The 16,058-nt window shown below is 46.9% G+C and overlaps 2 protein-coding genes across 2 annotated transcripts in view; both read right to left on the bottom strand.

Moving 5' to 3' along the window:
* LOC124044168 (unconventional myosin-XVI-like) overlaps positions 1-16,058 on the bottom strand; it is a 519,573-nt gene that overhangs the window by 105,416 nt on the left and 398,099 nt on the right. The window lies entirely within an intron of this gene.
* LOC124044147 (insulin receptor substrate 2-like) overlaps positions 12,765-16,058 on the bottom strand; it is a 26,499-nt gene continuing 23,205 nt past the window's right edge. Inside the window, 1 exon segment of the mRNA XM_046363635.1 lies at positions 12,765-15,371. Coding sequence (XP_046219591.1) covers positions 15,367-15,371 — 5 coding nt within the window. The 3' untranslated portion in view covers positions 12,765-15,366.

Genomic DNA, 16,058 nt, shown 5'->3' with positions numbered 1-16,058 from the left:
AGGCTGTGCTCGGCGGTCGTCGTCACCGTCCTATTAGCCACTACCGATCCCTTTTCGGTTATCTGTTGGTTTTGTCTGATTGTTTTCACCTGTGTGTTAGTTAATTAGTATCTGTATATAATGTAGGTTGTCCCGCCCTTGTTTTGTGCGGGATTGTTTGTTTTTGTCATTTCGTTTCGGCTGTCGGTGTTTTTGTGTTTTATTTCTCCGGTTTGTCTGTTATTTCCTGTTTTGGATATTTTTCACCCTGTTTGTATTTTGGGTTGTCCGTGTTTATTGTTGTTCACCGGAGAATAAACCTCTATTCATTATTTGCTCTCTGCGCCTGATTCCACCCACCTTGACTAGTCGTGACAGAATCCCGCACCACCCATGGAATCAGCAGGAGCAGCAGCGTCTCCTCTCCCATCGATGAAAGTGAGGGTCCTACATCATACCAGCGTGATTCACCGGATTGGTTCTGCTATGGACCAAATGATGGAGAGAATGGATCGATGGGAGAGGAGTGGCCTCCCCACCTCATCTCTAGCAACCCCTTCTCCAGCACCTCCTGTTTCTGCGATCACATCTGGCTCTGGGGCTCTTCGGCTGACACTCCCACGGGAGTTTGACGGATCGGCGGGTGGGTGCCAGGGTTTCCTCCTTCAACTGGAATTATACCTGGCTACCGTGCGTCCTGCTCCCTCTGGAGAGGAGAGCGTGCTCGCCCTCATCTCCTGCTTGACTGGGCGAGCCCTCGAGTGGGTCAAAGCAGTGTGGAATGGTCCGGACTCGGCTAAGGATAATTACCCAGAGTTCACCCGCCGATTCCGAGCTGTTTTTGACCATCCACCCGAGGGTCGGGCGGCGGGTGAACGGCTGATTCACCTGCGTCAGGAGACGAGGAGCGTACAGGGTTTTTGCCCTAGAGTTTAGGACGTTGGCAGCAGGAGCAGGATGGAACAACAGGACCTTGATTGATCATTTTAGATGTAGTCTCAGGGAGGACGTCCGCAGGGAGCTGGCATGTCGGGACACCACATATTCACTGGATGGACTTATCGATCTGGCTATCCGTCTCGACAACCTGCTGGCTGCTCACGGGCGTTCGGATCAGGTCCTGTCGTTTCCAATCCCCAGCCCCCCTGATCCTATCCCTATGGAATTAGGAGGTACGGCTTTGAGGGGGACCGGAGGAGGAGTGTCCTCCTGCACCAGTTGTGGTCGACGAGGGCACACGTCCGACTGGTGCTGGAGGAACTCTTCTAGGAGTCGGGAGGACAGGCAGAACACTGCTCGATCACCCCAGGTGAGTAAGCACCAAACTCATTCAGAGCTTCCTGTCGGTCATGTGTTTGTATTGATTTCTTTCCCTGGGTTTTCCCCTTCTCTACAGCATAAAGCGCTAGTCGATTCAGGCGCAGCTGGGAATTTTATGGATCGTGGGCTTGCATTAAGGCTAGGGATTACCCTGGTGTCGTTAGATCAACCTTTCCCCGTGCACTCCTTAGATAGCCGACCATTAGGGTCAGGAGTATTTAGGGAGGCTACGGTGCCACTGGACATGGTAACGCAGGGTGATCATAAGGAGCAGATTAGCCTGTTCCTTATAGATTCACCTGCGTTTCCAGTGGTGTTGGGGGTTCCCTGGTTAGCTCAACACATCCCGGTGATTTTCTGGCGACAGGGGGCTGTTAAGGGGTGGTCAGAGGAGTGTTCAGGTAGGTGTATAGGAGTTGCCGTTGGTGCGACTACGGTGGAGAGTCCAGACCAAGTTTCCACCGTGCGCATTCCCTCTGAATATGCCGATTTGGCTATCACCTTCAGTAAAGGGAGGGCGACCAAATTACCACCTCATCGTCGAGAGGACTGCGCGATAAACCTTCTGGAAAACGCTGCACTTCCTAGGAGTCACGTTTATCCATTGTCCCAGGAGGAGACAGTTGCGATGGAAACATATGTTTCCGAATCGCTGGGACAGGGGTACATTCAGCCCTCCATATCACCCGTCTCCTCAAGCTTCTTTTTTGTGAAGAAGAAGGATGGAGGTCTGCGTCCGTGTATTGATTATAGAGGTCTAAATTCCATTACAGTGGGGTTTAGTTACCCACTACCTCTCATCGCTACGGCAATGGAATCATTTCACGGGGCGCAATTCTTCACAAAACTGGACCTGAGGAGCGCGTATAATCTGGTATGTATCCGGGGAGGAGATGAGTGGAAAACCACATTTAGTACTACTTCTGGTCATGAGTACCGCGTCATGCCATACGGTTTGAAGAATGCTCCAGCCGTTTTCCAATCCTTCGTAGATGAGATTCTCCGAGACCTGCTCGGTCAGGGAGTGGTAGTGTACATTGATGACATCTTGATCTATTCTGCCACACGCGCGGAGCATGTGTCTCTGGTGCGTAAGGTACTTGGGCGACTACTAGAGCATGACCTGTATTGCAAGGCGGAGAAATTTGAGTTTTTCAAACAGTCCGTTTCCTTCCTGGGGTATCGTATTTCCACCTCCGGGGTGATAATGGAGGATGATCGCGTTACAGCCGTGCGTAATTGGCCGACTCCGACCACGGTGAAAGAAGTGCAGTGGTTTTTAGGGTTTGCCAATTACTACCGGAGGTTTATCCGGGGTTTTGGTCATGTGGCTGCTCCCATCACCTCACTGCTGAAGGGAGGACCGGTGCGTTTGCGCTGGTCAGCAGAGGCGGGCAGGGCTTTCAGTCGTCTGAAGGAGCTATTCACCAATGCGCCCGTGTTGGCGCATCCGGATCCCTCTTTAATAATATAATATATGCCAGGACACCTCCACTAGCGTTCATAGTGGAGGTGGATGCGTCCGAGGCTGGGGTTGGAGCCGTGCTGTCCCAACGCTCGGGCGTGCCATCCAAACTCCAGCAAACTCAGCCCAGCGGAGCGAAACTATGATGTGGGGGACCGGGAGTTGTTAGCTGTAGTCAAGGCTCTGAAGGTGTGGAGACATTGGCTTGAGGGGGCTAAATACCCTTTTCTCATCTGGACTGACCATCGTAATCTCGAGTACATCCGGGAAGCTAAGAGACTAAATCCACATCAGGCTAGATGGGCCATGTTTTTTACTAGGTTCCAGTTTACCCTCACATATCGGCCAGGCTCCCAAAACACCAAAGCTGACGCACTGTCTCGCCTCTATGATACAGAGGAACGGTCAGTAGAGCCAACTCCCATCATTCCACCGTCATGTCTTGTGGCACCGGTGGTATGGGAGGTAGATGCTGAGATAGAGAGGGCCTCACGGTCAGAGCCGGCTCCTCCTAACTGTCCAGTAGGGACCAAGTACGTGCCGAGGGTGGTCCGGGACAAGCTGATTAGGTGGGCTCATACTCTTCCCTCCTCGGGTCATCCTGGTATCAAGAGGACAGTGCAGAGTCTGAGAGGGAAATACTGGTGGCCCACACTGGCTAAAGACGTGAGATTTTATGTCTCCTCCTGCTCAGTGTGTGCTCAGAGCAAGGCTCCTCGGCACCTACCTAGAGGGAAATCACAACCCCTCCCCGTTCCACAACGGCCGTGGACACATTTATAGGTGGATTTTCTTACCGACCTTCCCCCGTCCCAGGGAAGTACTACGATCCTGGTCGTTGTGGATCGGTTTTCTAAGTCCTGTCGTCTTATTCCGTTGCCCGGTCTTCCTACGGCCCTGCAGACTGCTGAGGCTTTGTTTACCCATGTCTTCCGGCACTATGGGGTGCCTGAGGACATTGTCTCTGATCGGGGTCCCCAATTCACGTCCAGAGTGTGGAGGGCGTTTATGGAGAGACTGGGGGTCTCGGTTAGCTTAACCTCAGGTTTTCACCCCGAGAGTAATGGGCATGTGGAGCGCGTTAACCAGGATGTGGGCAGGTTTCTGCGGTCCTACTGTCGGGACCGGCCTGGTGAGTGGGCAAGGTATGTTCCATGGGCCGAACGAGCCCAGAACTCCTTACGCCACTCCTCTACTAACTTGTCTCCTTTTGAGTGTGTGTTAGGTTACCAGACGGTCCTGGCTCCATGGCATCAGAGTCAGACCGAGGCTCCTGCGGTGGACGAATGGGTACAGCGCTCCAAGGACACCTGGAAAGCCGTTCAGGACTCATTACGGTTAGCGGGAGAACGGCAGAAGAGGAGCGCTGACCAGCACCGCAGTGAGACCCCCGTGTTTGCACCGGGGGACAGGGTCTGGCTCTCGACCCGAAACTTGTCCCTCCGCCTGCCCTGTCGGAAGCTGGGGCCGCAGTGTTTGGGGCCGTTCAAAGTCCTGAGGAGAATAAACGAGGTGTGTTATAGGTTACAACTTCCTAGGTATTACCGTATTAACCCCTCGTTTCATGTGTCTCTCCTCAGGCCGGTGGTGGCTGGTCCCCTGCAAGAAGGTGAGGTGTCTGAGGTCCCTCCGCCCCCTCTGGACATCGATGGGCCCCCGGCGTATACAGTTCGAGGCATTCTGGATTCTAGACGCCGGGTGGGGGGCCTACAGTACCTCGTGGACTGGGAGGGGTACGGCCCGGAGGAGAGATGCTGGGTTCCGGTGAGGGACATTTTGGACCCTTCTCTCCTGATAGAATTCCACCGCCTCCACCCGGATCGCCCAGCACCTCGTCCTCCGGGTCGTCATCGAGGACTGTGGCGGCGCGCTGCGGGAGCCGCACGTCAGGGGGGGGGTACTGTCACGACTTCCGCCGAGGTTGGCTCTCCTGCCCGTTCAGGCTGTGCTCGGCGGTCGTCGTCACCGTCCTATTAGCCACTACCGATCCCTTTTCGGTTATCTGTTGGTTTTGTCTGATTGTTTTCACTTGTGTGTTAGTTAATTAGTATCTGTATATAATGTAGGTTGTCCCGCCCTTGTTTTGTGCGGGATTGTTTGTTTTTGTCATTTCGTTTCGGCTGTCTGTGTTTTTGTGTTTTATTTCTCCGGTTTGTCTGTTATTTCCTGTTTTGGATATTCTTCACCCTGTTTGTATTTTGGGTTGTCCGTGTTTATTGTTGTTCACCGGAGAATAAACCTCTATTCACTCTTTGCTCCCTGATTCCACCCACCTTGACTAGTCGTGACACATATGGAATCATGTAGTATCCAAAAAAGTGTTAAACAAGTCTAAATATATTTTGTATTTGAGATTCTTCAAAGTAGCCACCCTTTTCCTTGATGACAGCTTGCACATTCTTGGCATTCTCTCAACTAGCTTCATGAGGAATGGTTTTCACAAGGAGTTCCCACATATGCTGAGCACTTGTTGGCTGTTTTTCCTTCTCTCTGTGGTCCAACTCATCCCAAACCATCTAAATTGGGTTGAGGTTGGGTGATTGTAGAAGCCAGGTCATCTGATGCAGCGCTCCTTCTTGATCAAATAGCCCTTACACAGCCTGTAGGTGTGGTGGGTCATTGTCCTTTTGAAAAACAAATGATAGACCCACTAAGTGAAAACCAGATGGGATGACGTATCGCAGCAGTATTCTGTGGTAGCCATGCTGGTTAAATGTGCCTAGAATTCTAAATAAATCACAGACAGTATCACCAACAAAGCACCCCGACACCATAAAACTTCCTCCTCCATGCTTCACGGTGGGAACCACACATGTGGAGATCATCCATTCACCTACCCTGCGTCTCACAAAGACACGGCGGATGGAACCAACAATCTCAGATTTTGTCTCATCAGCCCAAAGGACAGATTTCCACCGGTCTAATGTCCATTGTTTGTGTTTTATGGCCCAAGCAAGTCTCTTCTTATTATTGGTGTCCTTTACTTGAACTCTCTGAAGGATTTATTTGGGCTGCAATTTCTGAGATTGGTAACTCTGGGTATTCCTTTCCTGTGGCGGTCCTCACGAGAGCCAGTTTCATCAAAGCGCTTTCAAAGTTCTTGAAGTTTTCTGGATTGACTGACTTTCATGTCTTAAAGTAATGTTGGAATGTCGTTTCTCTTTGCTTGTTTGAGAGGTTCTTGCCATAATATGGATTGGGTCTTTTACCAAAAAGGTATAAACCCTTCTACCTTGTCACAACACAACTGATTGACTCAAACCCATTAATAAGGAAAGAAACTCCAAAAAGTAACATTAACCAGTTGAAGCTAGGGGGGCACTAATTTCATTATTGGATAAAAAAAAACGTGCCCGTTTTAAGCGCAATATTTTGTCACAAAAAGATGCTCGACTATGCATATAATTGCCAGCTTTGGAAAGAAAACATTCTGACATTTTCAAAACGGCAAATATATTATCTGTGGGTGCCCCAGAACTGATCTTACAGGCGAAACCAAGATGCAACCTCAAACAGGAAATGAGCAGGATTTTTGAGGCTCTGTTTTCCATTGTCTCCTTATATGGCTGTGAAAGCGCCACGAATTAGCCTGCCCTTTCTACCGTTTCTCCAAGTTGTCTGCAGCATTGTGACGTATTTGTAGGCATATCATTGGAAGATTGGCCATAAGAGACTACATTTACCAGGGATCCGCCCAGTGTCCTTTGTTGAAATTGTTGCGTAATCTCCAAGCTTCTGCATTCATCCATGTGATTGAGACAGAGAGGAGACTTCCAGGAATGATATATCATGAAGAGATATGTGAAAAACACCTTGAGAATTGATTCTAAACAACATTTACCATGTTTCAGTCGATATTATGGAGTTAATGTGGAAGAAAGTTTGGCGTTTGGATGAATGAATTTTCCTTTTTTTTGGTAGCCAAACATGACGCAGAAAACGGACCGATTTCCCCTGCACAACTAATCTTTCAGGAAAACTGAACATTTTGCTATCTAACTGAGAGTCTCCTCATTGAAAACATCTGAAGTTCTTCAAAGGTAAATGATTTATTGAATGTTTTTGCTGGTTTTTGTGAAAATGTTGCCTGCTAATGCTAATGCTAAATGCTAATGCTAAATGCTAATGCTAATGCTAATGCTAAATGCTGGTTTGCTATGGTTGAGAAGCATATTTAGAAAATCTGAGATGACAGTGTTGTTAACAAAAGGCTAAGCTTGAGAGCAAATAGATTAATTTCATTTCATTTGCGATTTTCATGAATAGTTAACGTTGCGTTATGGTAATGAGCTTGAGGCTGTATTCACGATCCCGGATCCGGGATGGCTCGACGCAAGAAGTTAACAAGGCGCACCTGTTAATTGAAATGCATTCCAGGTGATTACCTCATGAAGCTGGTTGAGAGAATGCCAAGAGTGTGCAAAGCTGTCATCAAGGCAAAGGGTGGCAATTTGAAGAATCTCAAATATAAAATATATAGTGTTTTGATTTGTTTAACACTTTTTTGGTTACTACATGATTCCATATGTGTTATTTCATAGTTTTGATGTCTTCACTACTACTCTACAATGTATAAAATAGTAAAAATAACAAAACCCCTTGAATGAGTAGGCGTTCTAAAACTTTGGACCGGTAGTGTATCTCAATTACCACGTACCCCTGCACATGGACTCAGTACTGGTACCCTGTGTATATAGCCAAGTTATTGTTACTCATTATGTATCTATTATATATTATATATATATTATATATTATATATTACATGTTTAACTTTCTGATTATTTCTCTATTTTCTTTCCCTCTGCATTGTTGGGAAGGGCTCGTAAGTAAGCATTTTCATTTCAAATTGTATTTGATACGACACTGAGTGTACAAAACATTACGGATACCTGCTTTTTCCATGACTTAGACTGACCAGGTGAATCCAGATGAAAGCTATGATCTCTTATTGATGTCACTTGTTAAATCCACTTCATCAGTGTAGATGAGGAAAAGGCAGGTTAAAGAAGGATTTTAAAGCCTTGAAATGACTGAGACATTGATTGTGTGTGTGTACCATTCAGAGGGTGAATGGGCAAGACAAAATATTTAAGTGCCTTTGAACGGGGTATGGTAGTAGGTGCCAGGCGCTCCGTTTTGTGTCAAGAACTGCAACGCTGCTGAGTTTTTCACGCTCAACAGTTTCCCGTGTGTATCAAGAACGGTCCACCACCCAAAACACATCCAGCCAACTTGACACAAGTGTGCAGAAGCATTGGAGTCATCATGGGGCAGCATCCCTGTGGAACACTTTCGACACCTTGTAGATTCCAAGCCCCGACAAATTCAGGCTGTTCTGAGGTTAAAAGAGCAAGGGTGAAACTCAATATTAGGAAGGTGTTCTTAATGTTTTGTACACTAAGTGCATATGCACACAAAAGCAATCTGCCAAAACCCCTTCACAAACATGCAGTCGCGACCAAAAGTTTTGAGAATTACACAAATATACATTTTCACAAAGTCTGCTGCCTCAGTTTGTATGAAGGCAATTTGCATATACTCTGGAATGTTATGAAGAGTGATCAGATGAATTGCAATTCATTGCAAAGTCCCTCTTTGCCAAGCAAATGAACTGAATCCCCCAAAATAACATTTCCACTGCATAACAGCCTTGCCACAAAAGGACCAGCTGACATCATGTCGGTGATTCTCTCATTAACACAGGTGTGAGTGTTGACGAGGACAAGGCTGGAGATCACTCTGTCATGCTGATTGAGTTCGAATAACAGACTGGAAGCTACAAAAGGAGGGTGGTGCTTGGAATCATTGTTCTTCCTCTGTCAAACATGGTTACCTGCAAGGAAACACGTGCCATCATCATTGCTTTGCACAAAAAGGGCTTCACAGGCAAGGATATTGCTGCCAGTAAGATTGCACCTAAATCAACAATTTTTCAGATCATCAAGAACTTCAAGGAGAGTGGTTCAATTGTTGTGAAGAAGGCTTCAGGGCACCTAAGAAAATCCAGCAAGCGCCAGGACCATCTCCTAATGTTGATTCAAATGCAGGATTGGGGCACCACCAGTACAGAGCTTGCTCAGGAATGGCAGCAGGCAGGTGTGAATGCATCTGCACGCACAGTGAGGCGAAGACTTTTGGAGGATGGCTTGATGTCAAGAAGGGCAGCAAAGAAGCCACTTCTCTCCAGGAAAAATATCAGGGACAGACTGATATTCTGCAAAAGGTACAGGGATTGGACTGCTGAGGACTGGGGTGAAGTCATTTTCTCTGATGAATCCCCTTTCCGATTGTTTGAGGCATCCGGAAAAAAGCTTGTCCGGAGGTGAGCGCTACCATCAGGTCTGTGTCATGCCAACAGTAAAGCATACTGAGACCATTCATGTGTGGGGTTGCTTCTCAGCCAAGGGAGTGGGCGCACTCACAATTTTGCATAAGAACACAGCCATGAATAAAGAATGGTACCAACACATCCTCCAAGAGCAACTTCTCCCAACCATCTAGGAACAGTTTGGTGACGAACAATGCCTTTTCCAGCATTATGGAGCACCTTGCCATAAGGCAAACGTGACAACTAAGTGGCTCGGGGAACAAAACATCAATATTTTGTGTCCATGGCCAGGAAACTCCCCAGACATTAATCCCATTGAGAACTTGTGGTCAATCCTCAAGAGGCGGGTGGACAAACAAAAACCCACAAATTCTGACAAACTCCAAGCATTGATTATGCAAGAATGGGCTGCCATCAGTCAGGATGTGGCTCAGAAGTTAATTGACAGCATGCCAGGACGGTGTCACGCCTTGGTCATTGTATTTTGTGTTTTTGTTATATGTTTGGGTAGGCCAGGGTGTGACATGGGTTTATATGTTGTATTCGTATTGGGGTTTGTATTATTTGGGATCGCGGCTGATTAGGGGTGTTGTTAGGCTTGGCTGCCTGAGGCGATTCTCAATCAGAGTCAGGTGCTTGTCGTTGCCTCTGATTGGGAACTGTATTTAGGCAGCCTGAATTTCGCTTTGTATTTCGTGGGTGTTTGTACCTGTCTCTGTGTTGTAGTCACCAGATAGGCTGTAATTAGTTTCACATTCCATTCTATTGTTTTTGTATTTAGTTCAGTTATTTCATGTACCGCGTATTTCTTTCATTAAAGTCATGAGTAACCTACACGCTGCATTTCGGTCCGACCCTCTTCTTTCAACAGATGTACGACGTTACAGAAACACCCACCTCTCACGGACCGAGCAGCGTGTAAACTGGCAGGATCTAAAGGAAGACGTTATGGAAGGTAAAGGCATGGAGTATACGACATGGGAAGAAATCGACAGGTGGGCGGCCGACCCAGAGAGAGTGCAGGCGCCCGCCTGGGATTCGCTTCAGCAGTGCGAAGAGGGCTACAGGCTAATGGAGTCAAAAAGGAAAACACGGCGACGCAGAGCGAAAACCGAAAGTAACCCCCAATTATTTATTGGGGGAGGGCGCAGAGAGAGAGTGGCTGAGTCAGGGTTCAGACCTGAGCCAAATCTCCCTGTTAATCGTGAAGAGCAGTTGCAGTGGGAGAGGCTGCACCACTTGGAGAATTGGACATGGGAGGAGGAATTAGACGGTAAAGGACCTTGGGCTCAGCCTGGAGAATATCGCCGTCACAAGGAAGAAATATATGTGGCTAAAGCGGAGAGGCGCTGGTATGAGGAGGCAGCACGGCGACGCGCTTGGAAGCCGGAAAAGCAGCCCAAAAAAAATATTGGGGGGGCTAGAAGGGAGAATAGTTATGCCAGGTAGGAGACCTGCGCAAACTCCCTGTGCTCACCGTTGGGCTAGAGAGACCGGGCAGGCACCGTGTTATGCTATGGAGCGCACGGTGTTTCCAGTGCGGGTGCAGAGCCAGGTGCGGCACATACCAGCCCTTTCTATTTGCCGGGCTAGAGTGGGCATCGAGCCAGGTAAGCTTGGGCAGGCTCGGTGCTCAAGAGCTCCAGTGCGCCTGCACGGTCCGGTCTATCCAGAGCCACCTCTACACACCAGTCCTCCGGTAGCAGCTCCCCGCACCAGGCTTCCTGTGCGTGTCCTCGATCCAGTACCACCAGTTCCAGCACCACGCACCAGGCCTCCAGTACGCCTCGCCTGTTCAGCGCAGCCAGCACTTTTCTCCTCTCCTGCGCTGTCGGAGACTCCCGCCTGTTTAGCGCAGCCAGAGCCTTTCTCCTCTCCTGCGCTGCCGGAGTCTCCCGTCTGCCCAGCGCCACCAGTGCTCCCAGTCTGCCCAGCGCCGCCAGTGCTCCCAGTCTGCCCAGCGCCGCCAGTGCCGCCAGTCAGCCCAGCGCCGCCAGACAACCAGTCTCTTCCAGATCTGCCAGACAACCAGTCTCTTCCAGATCTGCCCGACAACCAGTCTCTTCCAGATCTGCCAGCCAGCCAGGATTTACCGGAGCCTACTACCTGCCTGAGCTTCATCTCAGTACTGGGCTTCATCTCAGTACTGGGCTTCCCCTCAGTCCCAGGCTGCCTCTGTCCCGAGCTGCCCCTCTGTCCCGAGCTGCCCCTCTGTCCCGAGCTGCCCCTCAGTTATCTGGGGATCTGGGTGAGGACTATTAGGCCATGGTCGGCGGCGAAGGTGGATTATCCCAGGACGTGAAGGGGAGGAACAAGGACATTAATGGAGTGGGGTCCACGTCCCGAGCCAGAACCGCCACCATGGACAGACGCCCACCCGGACCCTCCCTATGCTCTTGAGGTGCGTCCCGGAGTCCGCACCTTAGGGGGGGGGGGTTCTGTCACGCCTTGGTCATTGTATCTTGTGTTTTTGTTATATGTTTGGGTAGGCCAGGGTGTGACATGGGTTTATATGTTGTATTCGTATTGGGGTTTGTATTATTTGGGATCGCGGCTGATTAAGGGTGTTGTTAGGCTTGGCTGCCTGAGGCGATTCTCAATCAGAGTCAGGTGCTTGTCGTTGTCTCTGATTGGGAACCGTATTTAGGCATCCTGACTTTCGCTTTGTATTTCGTGGGTGTTTGTACCTGTCTCTGTGTTGTAGTCACCAGATAGGCTGTAATTAGTTTCACGTTCCGTTCTGTTGTTTTTGTATTTAGTTCAGTTATTTCATGTACCGCGTATTTCTTTCATTAAAGTAATGAGTAACCTACACGCTGCGGTCCGACTCTCTTCTTTCAACAGACGAACGACATTAGACGGATTGCAGAGGTCTTGAAAAAGAAGGGTTAACACTGCAAATATTGACTCTTTGCATCAACTTCATGTAATTGTCAATAAAAGCCTTTGACACTTATGAAATGCTTGTAATTATACTTCAGTATTCCATAGTAACATCTGACAAAAAATATCTAAAGACACTGAAGCAGCAGACTGTGAAAATTAATATTTGCGTCACTCTCAAAACTTTTGGCAACTACTGTATACACACATAATTACAACCCCTCCCCCCATACACACACACACCCTGCCCCCAAAAACACACACACACAAACTAATATCCCAACCAGACTGTTACAGTTATACAAAGTTTCCCAACCTTAATGACCATTTCAATTGGCATGGCTGTGAGAAGGAATAATCTGACAGCATATGGCTGAGGGCACAGAAACACAATCCCATAACAGCTTGTATTTATTCCTTCTCTGTTCTGTCGCTCATGACAAGCTAGTCTAATTACTATTGTAGGGGTTGGGGGAGCAAACCCATAGCAGCGCTAATGCTAGAAGATACTTAAAGAATTCTTCTGTCTTGCCACTGGGGTGTTGTTCAATGGGCAGAAGTCATAGTACAATACTCATTGAGGGATACTAGTAGAGAGGGAAAAGATGAACATGCGTGGCTAAGACACAACAGAGAGAGAGAGGTTTTTATTTGATTTATTGAAAAATGAATTGAGACATCTGGTGTCTGTGGAGACAGATGATGCTCTGTCTTTCTTCCATTCAGATAAGAGATCCCCAAAAAACAACCACACTTGTTTGTGGGAAAAAAAGAGAGGAGACAGAGTCATTAGCTTTCTTAAACAATGTTATTCTTTATTGCAAGTGTCTATAAAGAATCAATACAGTCTAAAGCCATGGCAACTACACTAGGTTTAACTGATCATCTCTTAGTAGCATCTCAATAAGTCATGAGATATGAAGTATTTACAATGGAAGACACAGCAAGTTAAGCTAAGTCGTCATATCATCGTAATGTTTAGACGCTAAATAAAAACCCAACAGGAACGCTATCCAAATGCAAAAAAACACTGGTCAAATCACCAATACGCTCTATTAGCAAAAACAAACAGAACACTTTCCATTATATCAATTGGCAGAAAAAAATTACAAATAACAAAAAAATAATATATTTTAAGGTTTAACAAACATTATTAACATATTATTATACAGTTGGTACCTCTCTATAAACAAATGTCTTTAAAATGTAAATATTGCATGTGCCATTCGTGAAATGTACCTAAGTAGCAAGAATAAACGTGTATATGTCAAGTATTAATGAATCATTTGTTCTCAAAGTATTTCTCGGAATTACAGCATTAGAAAATGTCCTTGTAGAGGCAATCATTTCACAAGACCATCCTGTAATAATCATTTTAAAATCCAGGCCAAACATTGCTGCTTGTATATAACTTAATAATTAGTGCTTTCATTGTTTCCGGGAATTCACTCCAAACACATAAACAGTACAAACATAATTTATCATCTTTAACTTAAAATGTCTCTCAAACAAAAGGTTCAGCTTGCGCTCAATTCTATTCTCTGTATTTGTACATTTTTACAGTATATAGGCGAACGTTGAGTACCAATGAACTGACAAAGTAAGCGACACTCTTCGTCCTTACTCCGTTTTTTGATCGTTATGTTTTTGCCTGTTTCTTTTGTCTTATTCTGCATGTTGTAGCAGTTGTCGTAGATATTATTGTTGTGGTATTTCCACTCGTTGTCAAGGTGGTTACGTTCCCCAATAGGAGAACATGGAATAGACTACATTCAAGTGTCTTGTGTTTACAATCTAGGCAGTTTGTAAGTGCAAGACCGTGCAGCGTCAACTCTGGTGTGTCTCCTCCTTCCTTCCTGTCTCACAGCCCAAAGCAGCAGCCATGTTCTTCAGGCATGTCAAAACCTCTCTGAAAACCAGTCGTCAGTCTGCCCACCAGCCCAATGACAGCACACCTCTGTGCCAAATAGCCTATCACAGCTAACCACAGGTGCCGTGCTGAGGCATCAGGTGAGAATAACGTGTCACAGGTGGGTCATTGTGAGTGAACTAGGTAATCTGTTAAAGTATATAAAGGCTTTGTCTCAATGATGGTGTTCTAGGCATTAACAACAGACCACCAGCACAGGTGAAACTGGGACATGCGGATGTTTGTGATGATGATGTGTGTCCTATTCTAGAAAACTCCTCCTGGATCCCATTCTCCTGGCTTTTACTTGCGTATTGAATAATGCCGAACAGCTTCTTCTCGTAAGCTCTGTATGCAATGATAAATATATTACTATGGCATATTAATATATAGTAACTATATGTGAACGAACTGTAATAATCTCAATAATCTTTGATTGCAGAGGGAAAGAGGTCAGACAGACATTTCTTCCTCCTCAGCTGCTCAGACAAGCATTCCGTCTCCATGGCAATGGATTTAAGTCTTTGATTTTCTGCGTGTTTATAGGTCCAAACTAAACGTCCATCAGAAACTGCGGACAGGAGAGTAGTAAGGCTTTGGATTGGTGTTCATAAAAACATTCACCTCTGAAAATAAATAAATATATCTCGATATATATTTCTGGTGTGTAAATAAGTACTAACCTGGTTTGCTCTGAGGTAGGGGTTTTAAGCAACTGCTAACTTACTACGTTGTTGAATATATTCGTAAAATGCCACCTCTCTGCAGTACAAATTCAGTGTACACATCCACACACACACATGCACCACTAAGTGCACACATATAAATAAATAAACATGTGTAAGTATGTATAACGTGTGTTTCGCATATCTTGAGGTTTGGTTCAAGGTGAGGTTAACTGGCCCTGTCAGCCAAAGCCAAACGATAACCAGTGGAATAATAATAATAACAATAATAATAATAATAATATCATTTTGCAGAAGTAACTTTGAATGTACATAGATAATCTTTGAAGAAACATTCTTTTTATTTGTCTAGATAGCAGCAGCGACGGCCCCTCAATGTCTGGGTGCCGAGAGGGGGGAGTGAAGATAGGAGACTTGGGGGGGGGGGGTCAAGTGTCCACATTGTCGTGACGACGGTGGCCCTGTTGACCCCTAGGGGAGGGGATGGTGGAGGTTAAAGTTTGTCTACTGCAGCACATGGTCCAGCTGTTGGCGTGGCGACCTTGTCACTAGGCTGCAGCGTTATCCATCGTTCACAGACAGGAGAGAGAGGGAGAGGGAGAGGGAGAGGGAGAGGGAGAGGGAGAGGGAGAGGGAGAGGGAGAGGGAGAGGGAGAGGGAGAGGGAGAGGGAGAGAGAGAGAGAGGGAGGGAGAGAGAGAGAGAGTGAGTGTGAGTGAGAGAGAGAGAGGGAGAGAGAGAGAGAGAGAGAGAGAGGGGAACAGGGGGTATAGGAGGGGGGGTGGTCCCATCGGATTTCAGTCTGAATGGAGGGAAAGAGAAACAGAGAGGGGTATGGTTTGGTTAATTAGGTTGCCATATTATCTACAAGCAAATCCCACATACAGACTTAAAAATGCATTCCTTTTTTTGTCCCACTAGGCTCTTGTTATCTCTTCCATTGAGAAAAGACGTGTACGTACAGTATGTGTGCGTGAGTATGTGTGCGTGAGTACGTACAGTATGTGAGTGTGTGTACGTACAGTATGTGTGCGTGAGTATGTGTGCGTGAGTACGTACAGTATGTGAGTGTGTGTACGTACAGTATGTGTGCATGAGTATGTGTACGTACAGTATGTGTGCGTGAGTATGTGTACGTACAGTATGTGAGTGTGTGTACGTACAGTATGTGTGTGTGAGTATGTGTGCGTGAGTACGTACAGTATGTGAGTGTGTGTACGTACAGTATGTGTGCGTGAGTATGTGTGCGTGAGTACGTACAGTATGTGAGTGTGTGTACGTACAGTATGTGTGCGTGAGTATGTGTGCGTGAGTACGTACAGTATGTGAGTGTGTGTACGTACAGTATGTGTGCGTGAGTACGTGAGTGTGTGTACGTACAGTATGTGTGCGTGAGTATGTGTGCGTGAGTACATACAGTATGTGAGTGTGTGTACGTACAGTATGTGTGCGTGAGTACGTGAGTGTGTGTACGTACAGTATGTGTGCG

Source organism: Oncorhynchus gorbuscha, linkage group LG09 (assembly GCF_021184085.1).
Source record: "Oncorhynchus gorbuscha isolate QuinsamMale2020 ecotype Even-year linkage group LG09, OgorEven_v1.0, whole genome shotgun sequence".
NCBI classification, from domain to species: Eukaryota; Metazoa; Chordata; class Actinopteri; order Salmoniformes; family Salmonidae; genus Oncorhynchus; species Oncorhynchus gorbuscha.
This window is presented reverse-complemented; position numbering and strand designations above follow the sequence as displayed.